Genomic DNA, 15,880 nt, shown 5'->3' with positions numbered 1-15,880 from the left:
AGTAGTAGTTAAAACAGCTTACTACCAAGACTGTTTTATTTCTCAACTTGAGATTTAAAAGCCTGTCGTTTAGAAGAGCGGGATCGTGTGTGAGGGACGTACGGGAGGAGACCAGCGGGGAGCAGTGGACGTGACCGCACCGCCATTTTGGAACCTGTAAATGCGTTTCATCCAGATCTGACTTACAACAACTGTACACAAAACTACAAAACCAGGTACCTAAAATATTTTATTTGGCTCGGAGAGTGAAGCGGCCATTCTGTTTTGGGCCACACCGCTCCCAAGCAACGCACAGGCCTGCACCGAGAGTTGTTTTAAGTGTATTATAACTTCTTAGTGTGTGTGTGTGCGTGTGTGTGAGTGGGCCCACTGTTTACTATTTTGATATTGTCTACGTTTCATTCACAGTTATTTTCTTAAAACTTTACTAACCCAGTAAATTTGCATTATTAATTCATTCTGCTCGGTTTCGGTAATTTCTAATTAGAGTGGTAAATAATTTGATTTCTATATTTTGATTAGAATTGGAGTTACTAAGGAACTCAGGAGCCCTTACCTCGCTATACTGGGTTTAGGTGGGCTACATAAATGGAGGCACCGCTGGGATAGATTTCATTTATTTACTACATTTGGGTCTAGATAGCTGCATTCAGAGCTTTGTTACACATTCACAAAAGCACACAACATGGCTAACACACTAGTTGACAAGCTGAAGAAGTGGTGTCGCGGAGAAGCACTAGAAGAGAGCCACGCCCTGCTAACAGTCATCCCTGAAAACACAGAGATAGCACTTATTGAAGAGACTTTACAGAGTATCAAGTGTCTTGGTCGTGTCCGAGTCAGAGGGCGGATCTTGAGTGACAATGATGATGAAGTCTTAGTGCTGTGTGAATGTAGAGAAAAAGTAGTGGCAGGGGAGGTTCCAAAAGAAGTGCTGACCGCTGAAGGCTTGACTGGATGGCCCATAGTTACAGCTTTTGACATGCCCACTGCTGAAGATGACTTCCAGGTGAAACTGAGGGCTCTCCTACAGGCTGAAGGAAAAACCATTGATGATGTACGGACCTTGTTCCCTGAGTCACAACAATCTACTTCTTCTTCTGCAGAGTCCCTCATTCGTGCTGTCACAGATCTGTTGGACAAGACAAGCAAACCCGCATCAGAAAGTGGAGGTTATCGCCGTCTGCGTGTCTTCTCAGGTGTTGTGCCTACTCCGGCTGGAGAGGAACAATTTGACCATTGGCTAGAGCAAGCTTACCTGATGGTCGAAGAGAGTGATGGTTCTGACAAAGACAAAAGGAGAAAGATCATGGAAAGTTTAAAAGGTCCAGCTCTTGAACTGATCAAAGCAATACGTCTTTCTGATCCTGACGTCACTGCGGACAAGTGCTTAGAAGCCCTCGAGAGTGCGTTTGGTCTTGCTGAGTCTGGTGATGATCTGTATTTCTCTTTCAGACTATTGCAGCAGCAGCCTGTTGAGAAGTTATCAGACTTCCTGAGAAGACTTGAACGTGCCCTGGCCAAAGTTGTGCAGCGAGGTGGCCTGCCAGCTAGAGATATGGATAGAGCAAGAGTGGACCAGTTACTCAAAGGCGCAGTGAATGCTGATTTGATGCTGTTGCAACTCAGATTAAGAGAAAGGAAAGTCAATCCTCCAACCTTTCTGGAGCTACTAAAAGACATCCGGAAAGAAGAAGAGTACGAGGCTTCAAAAGTAAAGCTCAGTCAGTCAGTCCACACTGTCCATGCCAAAGTTCAAGCTGAAAGCAAACAGTCAGAGATCCTCAACCTAAGAGCTGAAATAAAAGAAGTCAAGTCCATGTTTGCAGCTCTCGCCACTCAAAGTCAGTCTGTGGAAGTAGACCTTCCAGAAAAGCATCCAACCCGATCTGAGAGTGCTACAAGTTTGGATCCCGAAGTACAGGCTTTGAGAAAACAAGTCAAACACCTGCAACAAAAGGTGAATTCAAAGACCATCAGACGTCAAAGCTCAGGTCCAACCACTGTAATGGCAGTAAACTCACCTGTGAAAACAGCACCTGAAACTGAAGAGCGCTTCTGTTATCGCTGCGGTGAAAATGGTCACTTGGCAGGAAAATGCAGTAGGCCTGAAAACCAGACCAAAGTTATTCAGAGACTTCTTCAAGCACTTAAGAGAGCCAAGACCAGTAGCTCCCAGTCCAAAGCAGAAAGTCCATCGCAAGACCCTGCCTGCACAGTAAGAAAAAGTACTATTGATGTACTGCAGTCAGCAGGTATACCCGAAGGCTTAATAGGCCCACCCTCAGTAGAGCCACTGAGAGTGAATGGACATCTCTGTGACGCGCTTTTGGACAGTGGATCTCGTGTGAGCATAATTTTCGAGTCCTGGTACAGAAAATACCTGCCAAGCACTCCCATCTATCCGGTAACCAAGCTTGACATCTGGGGCCTAAGTGACTCAAGTTACCCCTATCTCGGTTATGTCATTGTGGACATGGAGTTCCCAAAGAAAGGTGACTGGAGCCCCAACAACTATGTCTGTCTTAGCCCTGATATGTCCAGACCCGCCAGGTCCTGACCAGACACCAGTCATCATTGGGACAAACGCCAAAGCCAGTCTGTCAAAGAGATTGTCCCAGCTATGCATGGATACCCCAGGCATTTCAGCCCATGCCTTTGGCATACAAAGCTTCTGCCCTGATAAAGCTGCAGGCAACCTTACACCAGTTCAAGAAGAAGATGATGGAGTTGGTGTTGTGAAATGGGAGGGCCCTGGATCTTTAACAGTTCCTGCAGGCACAAGTCTCAAAGCAACCTGTACAGTAGTGCTGGAGCAACCACTCCCAAACGAAATCTTCATGGTCGAAGCTTCAACAACCTTTCCTCTGCCTGCAGAAGTATTGCTTCAGCCTATGGTGATACCAAGCAGTGCCATCAAACACAGCCAATGTACAGTCTTGATCCAGAACGAGTCCCTTAAAAATGTGAACTTACCTGTTGGAACTGTTGTGGGTCGTCTCTGTATTGCTGATGTTGTCACCTCTATGTCTTGTCATGAGTCCACATCTGAGGCTTTTGACACCAGCCAGATCAACTTCGGAGAGTCACCTGTACCTGAAAGCTGGAAGACAAGGCTGTGCCAAAAGTTAGCTGAAAGAGCAGCTGTTTTCTCCCTTGATGAGCTAGATGTGGGATTAGCTAAAGGTGTGGAGCACAGTATACGCATGTCAGATCCAAGACCATTTCGTGAACGCTCCCGACGCATTGCTCCTGCTGACATTGACGATGTGCGCCGCCACATCCAGAAACTGCTAGCCGCAGGCATTATCAAAGAGTCCAGAAGTCCTTATGCATCCCCAATAGTGATCGTAAGAAAGAGGAATGGCGATGTGAGAATGTGCATAGACTACCGCACCCTCAATAGCCGCACTATCCCTGATCAATACACCACACCACGCATTGATGAAGCACTGGACTGTCTCTCTGGTAGCAAGTGGTTTTCTGTCCTTGACTTGAGAAGTGGTTATTACCAGATTGCTATGAAAGAAGAGGATAAAGAGAAGACAGCCTTTATCTGTCCTCTGGGTTTCTATCAGTTTGAAAGAATGCCCCAAGGCATTACGGGCGCCCCCGCAACTTTCCAACGCTTGATGGAGAAGGCGGTTGGTGACATGAACCTTCTGCAAGTCCTTGTGTATCTGGACGATTTAATAGTGTTCGGGAGAACACTGGAGGAACACGAAGAAAGGTTGCTGAAAGTCGTTGATCGTCTTCAGGAAGTTGGGCTGAAGATATCACTTGACAAGTGTCAGTTCTGCCAAACCAAAGTCAAGTACGTGGGCCACATAGTCTCCGCAGATGGTATCGCGGCAGACCCAGCAAAGATAGAGGCCGTTGTCAACTGGCCCAGACCCCACAACTTGAAAACCCTCAGATCTTTCCTTGGGTTTTGTGGGTACTATAGACGTTTCATCAAGAGCTATTCGTCGATCGTCCGCCCACTTACCGATCTCACTAAAGGCTATGCTCCCAAGCAGAAAGGAAGGAGTCACATCAAGTCACAAAAGAACCACTACCTTGATGAAAAAGAGCCCTTTGGATCACGATGGGATGAAGCCTGTACCGAGGCATTTGAAAAGATCAAGCATTGCCTGACAAACGCCCCAGTACTGGCTTTTGCCGATCCAAACAAGCCGTACGTGTTGCACGTTGATGCAAGTCTGAGTGGAATTGGTGCTGTCCTTTATCAAGACTACTCAGAGGGACTGAGGCCAGTGGCATTCGCAAGTCGCAAACTGAGCCCCTCAGAAAGAAACTACCCCATCCATCAGTTGGAGTTTCTCTCCCTGAAGTGGGCGATAGTGGAAAAGTTTCATGACTATTTATATGGAGCAAGGTTTACTGTGCGCACTGACAATAACCCGCTAACATACGTCCTCACCACAGCAAAGCTTAATGCAACAGGGCATCGTTGGTTGTCAGACCTATCAGTTTACGATTTTGACATCATCTACCGACCTGGACGAAACAACATTGATGCTGATCTGTTGTCAAGGATGGAGCTCGGAGAAGATTCTGGGTGGAAGAGTATATCTCATTCTGGTGTCAAATCAATCTGCCAACGTGTTGGTGCTCTCGACTCCCCTAAAGAATCTCCCAAGTATGTGGAACAGCTCGGAGCCCCACCCGAATGTATTCCTGAGGTGTATGCTTATCCAACACGCATGCAGCTCAACACCCCACGTCAAATGTCCAGACAAGAGCTTGTAACAGCCCAAAGACAAGACACAGTGATCCAGACCACCCTGCAGGCAATGAAGTCTGGCAAATGGCCAGAAGATGTGAAGTCAAACCCTGAAATGCTGGTTATGAAAAGAGACATTAGAAAGTTAGCCATGAAAGATGGGCTGCTTCATCGAGTGAGTACAAGCCACACAGGAAAACAAACCAACCAACTTGTACTACCTGCTGAATTTCGAACAGCTGTTCTTAAGTCTCTACATGATGATCTTGGCCATCTAGGGGTGGAAAGGACCACGGACATGCTCAGAAGCAGATTCTTCTGGCCAAAAATGGCCACAGATGTGGAGCAGTACATAAAAAACTGTGGGGAGTGTGTGCTGCGGAAAACACCAAGTCAAAGAGCTGCACCTTTGCACGAGATTGTCAGCACCGGGCCAATGGATCTGGTGTGCATAGACTTCCTTTCGATGGAGCCTGACACAAAGGGAATAAGCAACGTGCTTGTAGTAACAGACCACTTTACGAGGTATGCACAGGCCTTTCCCACTAAAAACCAAACTGCTCTCACTGTTGCCAAGATCCTTGTCGAAAAGTACTTCGTTCACTATGGCCTGCCCTCACGTATTCACTCCGATCAAGGCAGAGACTTTGAGTCGAGACTCATTAAAGAGCTGCTGAAGATTCTGGGGATACGCAAGTCTCGCACAACCCCGTACCACCCCCAGGGTGACCCGCAGCCTGAACGGTTTAATCGCACACTACTGTCAATGCTGGGTACGCTAAGTCACGAGAAGAAGAGGCATTGGAGTCAGCATGTCACTCATCTCGTACATGCTTACAACAGTACCAAATGTGACTCCACTGGTTACTCCCCATACTTCTTAATGTTCGGGAGAGAAGCTAAACTCCCTGTTGACCTTTGCTTTGGCACCAGTCCTGATGACAATGGAGAAACACAACACTCAGCCTATGTCACAAAGTTAAAGAAAGACCTTCAAAATGCTTATAAGTTGGCAGCTGAAGTTTCAACCAAGAGTCACCTCAAAAACAAAAAGGCCTATGACAAGAGATTGGGGTACCAGAACCTTGAACCAGGAGACCGAGTCCTCATAAAAAATCTTGGACTGAAAGGCAAGCACAAACTTGAAAATCGTTGGTGTGATATCCCCTATGTTGTAATGCAGCAACTTCCAAATCTCCCTGTGTACAAGTTGAAACCTCAAAATGGCGATGGAAAACTTAAGACACTGCACAGAGACCACCTCTTGCCAATCGGAGATCTTGTGAGAATGCCTATACAAGATGAAGGAGATGAAGTGCAATGGAAAACACGTACCCGAAATGATGTGCGAAGACAGCATGCTAGTCATCAAAACTCAACACAAATGGAGAGTGAATTATCCTCTGAGTCATCAGATTTTGAGTATGTCCGACCTCGCAGATCCTACAGAACTTACCTTGAACGCATGTTAAGACGAGGAAATGAGACAAATCGTGACACACCTGAGCAGACTGATGAAGAAAACCCTGTTGAAGAATGCGGGCCAGATAATATCCATGAATCAGATTCTGGGCCTGAATCTGTCTCAAGTGATGAAGAAGATGTACCCCAAAATCCTCAGATCACACTGACGCAAGCACATAGACCAAGACGAACAGTTAAACCTGTCGTCAGACTCACATATGATAAACCGGGCATTTCTAAGGATCAACCTCTGAAAATAGTACATAGAGGCGTTACCATACATATTGGTAAAAGTTAACTGCACTCCTCACATAGTCTGATCGTTGTAGTCCGATGGGGACATCAGACGTTTAGAAGGGGGAGGGTGTAACCTAGACAAAAAATGTATATACAGTAATAATACAGTAATTGAAGTTCATAATATAAGTTACAGTTTAAAATGGTTAAAAAGCATAAATAAGTTATAAGTTACATAAATATTGTTAAAAGTATGTTTCATTTATTAAGTAATGTGTTTAAAAAACTGTTAAAAGTACCTGGAAATAAGTTAAGGAGCTGTACAAGGTATATTGCAGTCGATGTAGTTTATTTAATTTTATTTTGAAATTCTACAGGAAGTGCTATGAATGTGTACTGCTGCTGCTGGCCATTTTTCTGTATTGACCTTACACACAGTGAACCGGAAGTGAGTGTCTGCGAAGCGTTAGCTTAACCTCGAGAGAAAGACAGAGAAGGAAAAAACAACTAAATACGGAGATAATTNTTATGTCATTGTGGACATGGAGTTCCCAAAGAAGGTGACTGGAGCCCCAACAACTATGTCTGTCTTAGCCCTGATATGTCCAGACCCGCCAGGTCCTGACCAGACACCAGTCATCATTGGGACAAACGCCAAAGCCAGTCTGTCAAAGAGATTGTCCCAGCTATGCATGGATACCCCACGCATTTCAGCCCATGCCTTTGGCATACAAAGCTTCCGCCCTGATAAAGCTGCAGGCAACCTTACACCAGTTCAAGAAGAAGATGATGGAGTTGGTGTTGTGAAATGGGAGGGCCCTGGATCTTTAACAGTTCCTGCAGGCACAAGTCTCAAAGCAACCTGTACAGTAGTGCTGGAGCAACCACTCCCAAACGAAATCTTCATGGTCGAAGCTTCAACAACCTTTCCTCTGCCTGCAGAAGTATTGCTTCAGCCTATGGTGATACCAAGCAGTGCCATCAAACACAGCCAATGTACAGTCTTGATCCAGAACGAGTCCCTTAAAAATGTGAACTTACCTGTTGGAACTGTTGTGGGTCGTCTCTGTATTGCTGATGTTGTCACCTCTATGTCTTGTCATGAGTCCACATCTGAGGCTTTTGACACCAGCCAGATCAACTTCGGAGAGTCACCTGTACCTGAAAGCTGGAAGACAAGGCTGTGCCAAAAGTTAGCTGAAAGAGCAGCTGTTTTCTCCCTTGATGAGCTAGATGTGGGATTAGCTAAAGGTGTGGAGCACAGTATACGCATGTCAGATCCAAGACCATTTCGTGAACGCTCCCGACGCATTGCTCCTGCTGACATTGACGATGTGCGCCGCCACATCCAGAAACTGCTAGCCGCAGGCATTATCAAAGAGTCCAGAAGTCCTTATGCATCCCCAATAGTGATCGTAAGAAAGAGGAATGGCGATGTGAGAATGTGCATAGACTACCGCACCCTCAATAGCCGCACTATCCCTGATCAATACACCACACCACGCATTGATGAAGCACTGGACTGTCTCTCTGGTAGCAAGTGGTTTTCTGTCCTTGACTTGAGAAGTGGTTATTACCAGATTGCTATGAAAGAAGAGGATAAAGAGAAGACAGCCTTTATCTGTCCTCTGGGTTTCTATCAGTTTGAAAGAATGCCCCAAGGCATTACGGGCGCCCCCGCAACTTTCCAACGCTTGATGGAGAAGGCGGTTGGTGACATGAACCTTCTGCAAGTCCTTGTGTATCTGGACGATTTAATAGTGTTCGGGAGAACACTGGAGGAACACGAAGAAAGGTTGCTGAAAGTCGTTGATCGTCTTCAGGAAGTTGGGCTGAAGATATCACTTGACAAGTGTCAGTTCTGCCAAACCAAAGTCAAGTACGTGGGCCACATAGTCTCCGCAGATGGTATCGCGGCAGACCCAGCAAAGATAGAGGCCGTTGTCAACTGGCCCAGACCCCACAACTTGAAAACCCTCAGATCTTTCCTTGGGTTTTGTGGGTACTATAGACGTTTCATCAAGAGCTATTCGTCGATCGTCCCGCCCACTTACCGATCTCACTAAAGGCTATGCTCCCAAGCAGAAAGGAAGGAGTCACATCAAGTCACAAAAGAACCACTACCTTGATGAAAAAGAGCCCTTTGGATCACGATGGGATGAAGCCTGTACCGAGGCATTTGAAAAGATCAAGCATTGCCTGACAAACGCCCCAGTACTGGCTTTTGCCGATCCAAACAAGCCGTACGTGTTGCACGTTGATGCAAGTCTGAGTGGAATTGGTGCTGTCCTTTATCAAGACTACTCAGAGGGACTGAGGCCAGTGGCATTCGCAAGTCGCAAACTGAGCCCCTCAGAAAGAAACTACCCCATCCATCAGTTGGAGTTTCTCTCCCTGAAGTGGGCGATAGTGGAAAAGTTTCATGACTATTTATATGGAGCAAGGTTTACTGTGCGCACTGACAATAACCCGCTAACATACGTCCTCACCACAGCAAAGCTTAATGCAACAGGGCATCGTTGGTTGTCAGACCTATCAGTTTACGATTTTGACATCATCTACCGACCTGGACGAAACAACATTGATGCTGATCTGTTGTCAAGGATGGAGCTCGGAGAAGATTCTGGGTGGAAGAGTATATCTCATTCTGGTGTCAAATCAATCTGCCAACGTGTTGGTGCTCTCGACTCCCCTAAAGAATCTCCCAAGTATGTGGAACAGCTCGGAGCCCCACCCGAATGTATTCCTGAGGTGTATGCTTATCCAACACGCATGCAGCTCAACACCCCACGTCAAATGTCCAGACAAGAGCTTGTAACAGCCCAAAGACAAGACACAGTGATCCAGACCACCCTGCAGGCAATGAAGTCTGGCAAATGGCCAGAAGATGTGAAGTCAAACCCTGAAATGCTGGTTATGAAAAGAGACATTAGAAAGTTAGCCATGAAAGATGGGCTGCTTCATCGAGTGAGTACAAGCCACACAGGAAAACAAACCAACCAACTTGTACTACCTGCTGAATTTCGAACAGCTGTTCTTAAGTCTCTACATGATGATCTTGGCCATCTAGGGGTGGAAAGGACCACGGACATGCTCAGAAGCAGATTCTTCTGGCCAAAAATGGCCACAGATGTGGAGCAGTACATAAAAAACTGTGGGGAGTGTGTGCTGCGGAAAACACCAAGTCAAAGAGCTGCACCTTTGCACGAGATTGTCAGCACCGGGCCAATGGAACTGGTGTGCATAGACTTCCTTTCGATGGAGCCTGACACAAAGGGAATAAGCAACGTGCTTGTAGTAACAGACCACTTTACGAGGTATGCACAGGCCTTTCCCACTAAAAACCAAACTGCTCTCACTGTTGCCAAGATCCTTGTCGAAAAGTACTTCGTTCACTATGGCCTGCCCTCACGTATTCACTCCGATCAAGGCAGAGACTTTGAGTCGAGACTCATTAAAGAGCTGCTGAAGATTCTGGGGATACGCAAGTCTCGCACAACCCCGTACCACCCCCAGGGTGACCCGCAGCCTGAACGGTTTAATCGCACACTACTGTCAATGCTGGGTACGCTAAGTCACGAGAAGAAGAGGCATTGGAGTCAGCATGTCACTCATCTCGTACATGCTTACAACAGTACCAAATGTGACTCCACTGGTTACTCCCCATACTTCTTAATGTTCGGGAGAGAAGCTAAACTCCCTGTTGACCTTTGCTTTGGCACCAGTCCTGATGACAATGGAGAAACACAACACTCAGCCTATGTCACAAAGTTAAAGAAAGACCTTCAAAATGCTTATAAGTTGGCAGCTGAAGTTTCAACCAAGAGTCACCTCAAAAACAAAAAGGCCTATGACAAGAGATTGGGGTACCAGAACCTTGAACCAGGAGACCGAGTCCTCATAAAAAATCTTGGACTGAAAGGCAAGCACAAACTTGAAAATCGTTGGTGTGATATCCCCTATGTTGTAATGCAGCAACTTCCAAATCTCCCTGTGTACAAGTTGAAACCTCAAAATGGCGATGGAAAACTTAAGACACTGCACAGAGACCACCTCTTGCCAATCGGAGATCTTGTGAGAATGCCTATACAAGATGAAGGAGATGAAGTGCAATGGAAAACACGTACCCGAAATGATGTGCGAAGACAGCATGCTAGTCATCAAAACTCAACACAAATGGAGAGTGAATTATCCTCTGAGTCATCAGATTTTGAGTATGTCCGACCTCGCAGATCCTACAGAACTTACCTTGAACGCATGTTAAGACGAGGAAATGAGACAAATCGTGACACACCTGAGCAGACTGATGAAGAAAACCCTGTTGAAGAATGCGGGCCAGATAATATCCATGAATCAGATTCTGGGCCTGAATCTGTCTCAAGTGATGAAGAAGATGTACCCCAAAATCCTCAGATCACACTGACGCAAGCACATAGACCAAGACGAACAGTTAAACCTGTCGTCAGACTCACATATGATAAACCGGGCATTTCTAAGGATCAACCTCTGAAAATAGTACATAGAGGCGTTACCATACATATTGGTAAAAGTTAACTGCACTCCTCACATAGTCTGATCGTTGTAGTCCGATGGGGACATCAGACGTTTAGAAGGGGAGGGTGTAACCTAGACAAAAAATGTATATACAGTAATAATACAGTAATTGAAGTTCATAATATAAGTTACAGTTTTAAAATGGTTAAAAAGCATAAATAAGTTATAAGTTACATAAATATTGTTAAAAGTATGTTTCATTTATTAAGTAATGTGTTTAAAAACTGTTAAAAGTACCTGGAAATAAGTTAAGGAGCTGTACAAGGTATATTGCAGTCGATGTAGTTTATTTAATTTTATTTTGAAATTCTACAGGAAGTGCTATGAATGTGTACTGCTGCTGCTGGCCATTTTTCTGTATTGACCTTACACACAGTGAACCGGAAGTGAGTGTCTGCGAAGCGTTAGCTTAACCTCGAGAGAAAGACAGAGAAGGAAAAAACAACTAAATACGGAGATAATTTGGAACTTTATGGTGTATGACAAGCCTTTGGACTGTTGGCCAAATAGTCGGAAGCAGAGACTTGTTTTACACGATTGTGGAGAGCGCATGGACGTTATTCAGCCCGAAGATGGACCTGCCCACCAGTACAGAAGGAAAGTTTTAGACGTTAGCTCCGTTTCTTTTTTTTTTTGCATTCGCTAGCTAAGCGGGTGCTCTCAACTGAATTAGTAGTAGTAGTTAAAACAGCTTACTACCAAGACTGTTTTATTTCTCAACTTGAGATTTAAAAGCCTGTCGTTTAGAAGAGCGGGATCGTGTGTGAGGGACGTACGGGAGGAGACCAGCGGGGGGAGCAGTGGACGTGACCGCACCGCCATTTTGGAACCTGTAAATGCGTTTCATCCAGATCTGACTTACAACAACTGTACACAAAACTACAAAACCAGGTACCTAAAATATTTTATTTGGCTCGGAGAGTGAAGCGGCCATTCTGTTTTGGGCCACACCGCTCCCAAGCAACGCACAGGCCTGCACCGAGAGTTGTTTTAAGTGTATTATAACTTCTTAGTGTGTGTGTGTGCGTGTGTGTGTGAGTGGGCCCACTGTTTACTATTTTGATATTGTCTACGTTTCATTCACAGTTATTTTCTTAAAACTTTACTAACCCAGTAAATTTGCATTATTAATTCATTCTGCTCGGTTTTGGTAATTTCTAATTAGAGTGGTAAATAATTTGATTTCTATATTTTGATTAGAATTGGAGTTACTAAGGAACTCAGGAGCCCTTACCTCGCTATACTGGGTTTAGGTGGGCCTACATATAATTAGAATATTTTCAAATTGAGTTGCATTTTATTACAGTGTAAAAACATGACTAGGGAATAAAAAACTGCTTTATTTTGTATGCTTTTATTTATCACTAATTAGAAAAGGAAAAACTGGGTACACACTCAGCACAAGAGCAGTGTTTTCTGTTTTCAGTTCAGTTTAAGTACTGTAATAGACCCCATTATTTATACCACCAAAAGAAAGAGTAACTGTATTGGTAAATTTTGATACATGTATTTAGATGATTCAATATTAGATCATATTCTTCTTTTCTCAAAAAGAAAACTGCTTTTTGCCCTGTTTAAAGTATTATATTGCATTTCTTTCAAATACAACTCTAATGAATTCCCTGTTCAGTACATTTTCCTCCTCCTCCTTCTCATTGCCCACTGCGGTGTGATAAATGACACAAAGAAAATGCAGTAATTGCCTGTGAGGTCAGACACAGACCCTTGTTGCTGCAGGAGGCTTAGATGTTTGGAAACGCGCTGTTGTCTTCTCTGTCACCACATCTTCACTCAGCACTTTTCATGTTTTAGCTTTCGCTTCCAGCCGATATACTGGCCTCTTCACAGTGGAATGGGCTGTCAAAAGCTGTTCAGTGATACCTGGCGAGTTCATACAGGTCTCGGACAGTGCCTGGGGACCTAGCTCCATCCAAAATAATACTGCCTAAGCTTGGACAAATCAATGCAGGACTGGATTTATACCATATCAGCAGCTTGGGTCCCCTATAGGTGAAGTTTGTGAGTTTGTAACTAAACTTGGTCTTTCTTGTGTTTTATAGTACAGGACGGGTCAGCACAGGTCTGTCAGAAGGAGGATGCAGTGATTGGCGGTGGTGGATAAGAGTTTTTCTTGAGCAGCTAGAGATTTAGGGTTAGCAAAAGTATGAAATATCAAATAAGGACACAGCAAAAATTAAATAAATAGACCTTTTTTTAAGTAGGGAAATGCAATCTCTGACCCTTCCACATTAATGAAGTAATGATCTTGATCAAAAAAGATTGAACATTTGCTTTAGTGAATAGTGGAAACTGTTGTTGTGTCCTTGGGCATACAACTTCACGGCGGCACGGTGGCTGAGTGGCTAGCAAGACACACAGCAAGAAGGTTCTGGGTTCGATCCCCAGGTCGCCCAGGGCCTTTCTGTGTGGAGTTTGCATGTTTCTACCTGTGTCTGGATGGGTTTCCTCCGGGTGCTCCGGTTTCCCCCATCAACCCAAAACATGCTACAGGTCTCCAGAACAGTTGATAGTCAAGGTCAGTTAAATACAATCAATCAATGAACCTGTCCAGGGACTACAGGTGGAAATTAGCACTGATGCTACAACCTGATGTACAATGCATCTCTCCTGTCAAGGTTAATGTGAAAATTGTGCGCTGTCCCTGTCTCAAATAAATAAATAAAATAAAAAATAAATAAACTTAGAATCATTTGGATGATTTCAGACCTGAAATTGCCAATCTCTGCTTGTGTTAGACAACTTGAAATCTACAGCTTCATTGCATCACAAGGTGGACCAGAGTGTTTTGAGCTTTGGAGATGTAGAAAAACTAATCATTCAAATATTTGTCACCCCCTCACTCCACAGAACCACTACCAAACATGGACAAATCACACCCTCGCCTTCAGTCGCCCACATACGAGAGCAAACGATTTAGCCGCTACTCCAACGCGACTCCCGGGACACACGCAGCATGTGTCCGTCCAGATTCAGCGCTGCGCTCACCTGCATCATGAGGCAGTCTGCTCCTGTGTCCTCCTCGTCGTTGTAGTTAGGGGCACTTGCGTCATCCAGCGTGACAGAAACCACGTTTAACGCTGCAGCAGTATCAGCTCCTCTGCTATTTGGTACGCCACCTTATATGATGCTAACAGTGCTCGATGGTTTACTGAAGCAGCATTCACAAAGCGGGATGATTATTGGCAATATTCGGCACATTTTTGCTGAAAAAACCTCAAGCATCTTATCAGCATGATTGCGGTGTAATGTCTTTAAGCAACTGCGTCATTTATTTGGCTTCACGGTGTCCCCTGCAACATTTTTAAACAGAGTAAACACAGCGGTCTTTCCTCGCTTCCCACCGTTGTCACATTGAAGCCGAGCGCTACATACACTTTATATACAGTTTGTTCTTTGGACTTCATGCTGCTCTGTGCTGTGTTTGTGTTTGCTCGATGAAAAAAACTGAGACTATAGTACTAATACTCCCTCCACACTCTGACAATGAACGCATCACTGCCAACTACTGTAGTGGACGTGCAATTACACTTTATCTAGTACGACAAAAATAAATAAAAAAAAGCATGTTCCCTGAGGTTACACGTGCCCCACTATTTGAGGATCACTGGGTTGAGTGAGGTAACACCATTCTAACATGACTTAAACTTTTGGTGGAGGATCTGCACCTACGTCTCTGCATGGAAATAATGTCTGGAATGTTCCACAGTATCGCATTACAATTATTTCTATCTACAGAAACAGCAGGTGACACCACAGGGTCAAGTTACATTCAGATACAGTCAGATCTGTGGAGAGAATATATGTTTTTAGGTCAATAAAAACCCATGTTACTGAAGAAATGCAAGATGGATACGTTTAATGCCACACTGGGACATTCCAGACAAAGCAACAACAACTCCATGGAGAAAAGCAGATGTCAGACAAGTTACACAATGCACCTTTAAAGCTCACAAGAGTCAATTTTGTGTAATAGAGGACCTTTAAATCGCAACCAAAAAAAACCTGCAGAACCTGCTGGGGTGTCATGCTAAGCCATCGATCCATTTATCAGCACACCTTGCGTTTTATCCACATTTATTTTCCCCTCGCTGTCGATGAAGAGGAACATTTGCCTTGGGGTGCACTGGGGGGCGGGCAGATTAATGCACCCCACTTAGCAGCTCCACATCTGCACGCCGCATGTTTTTCAGACATCAGATCCGTCAGCGGTCCATCTTCATTTAGGAATATCATACATCATGCAAACATGGTGCGTTAGAGCTGCACTGGGAACTACATGTGTTGATTTTAAAGAGCGCGTGACAAGTTTTTATGGTTCTCTCATTCTGACTCAATTTGCTGGGATAATACGAGTTGTAAATATAAATTATAGTTTTGCAAAAACCAAGAAGCAAGTTGTGAAGAAAAGTTGCAAATTATAAGAAGCAGGTGTTTTCTTATATTTTTATTTGTCAAATAATATTTTCTGTGTACACTAAAAGAGTTACATTACTTGCTAAATAACAGTTATGGAATTGATTTAATGATTTCCAACCAGAAAGTATTTAAGACTTAACTTTTCTTTTCCCAATTTGGCCATTTTATTTAGATTTAAAATATTACTTCCTGATTTTTAAATTATAAAATCATCATCAATCATAAACTAGGACAAAAATGGTTTGCAGTTCACAGAAATTATAATCTGATGAATAAAAACACAAGAAAACACCTTTATTTTGTTGAAATAATGTTTAAAATAACAGAAAAATGTGATTCTTGCATGCAAATTGTGCCAAATTTTTGGACAGAATTCTCCTCAATATAGAACTCTCTACTTCATTTGTCTCTACTTCACTACGTAATTTTTAACATATTTTTCAGCTATTCTTCTCAAATTGC

At 44.1% G+C, this 15,880-nt stretch overlaps 1 protein-coding gene across 1 annotated transcript; it reads left to right on the top strand.

The window, feature by feature from the left end:
* Window positions 1-496: 496 nt before the first annotated feature.
* Window positions 497-2,560, top strand: LOC129409451 (paraneoplastic antigen Ma1 homolog). Its single transcript, XM_055155571.1, has one exon. The coding sequence runs from the start codon at window positions 686-688 to the stop codon at window positions 2,558-2,560; it is 1,875 nt and encodes a 624-aa protein (XP_055011546.1). The 5' UTR covers window positions 497-685.
* The last annotated feature ends 13,320 nt before the right edge of the window (window positions 2,561-15,880 follow it).

The sequence above is a fragment of the Boleophthalmus pectinirostris genome, unplaced genomic scaffold (genome assembly GCF_026225935.1).
Source record: "Boleophthalmus pectinirostris isolate CB_2022bp ecotype Guang Dong unplaced genomic scaffold, ASM2622593v1 HiC_scaffold_2, whole genome shotgun sequence".
Classification (NCBI taxonomy): Eukaryota; Metazoa; Chordata; class Actinopteri; order Gobiiformes; family Gobiidae; genus Boleophthalmus; species Boleophthalmus pectinirostris.
Note: the sequence above shows the minus strand (reverse complement) of the source record. Positions and strands in the feature narration are given on the sequence as shown.

What these genes read in the sequence shown, in the direction of transcription:
- LOC129409451 (XM_055155571.1), top strand. Translation starts at nt 686, where the DNA reads ATGGCTAACACACTAGTTGACAAGCTGAAGAAGTGGTGTCGCGGAGAA.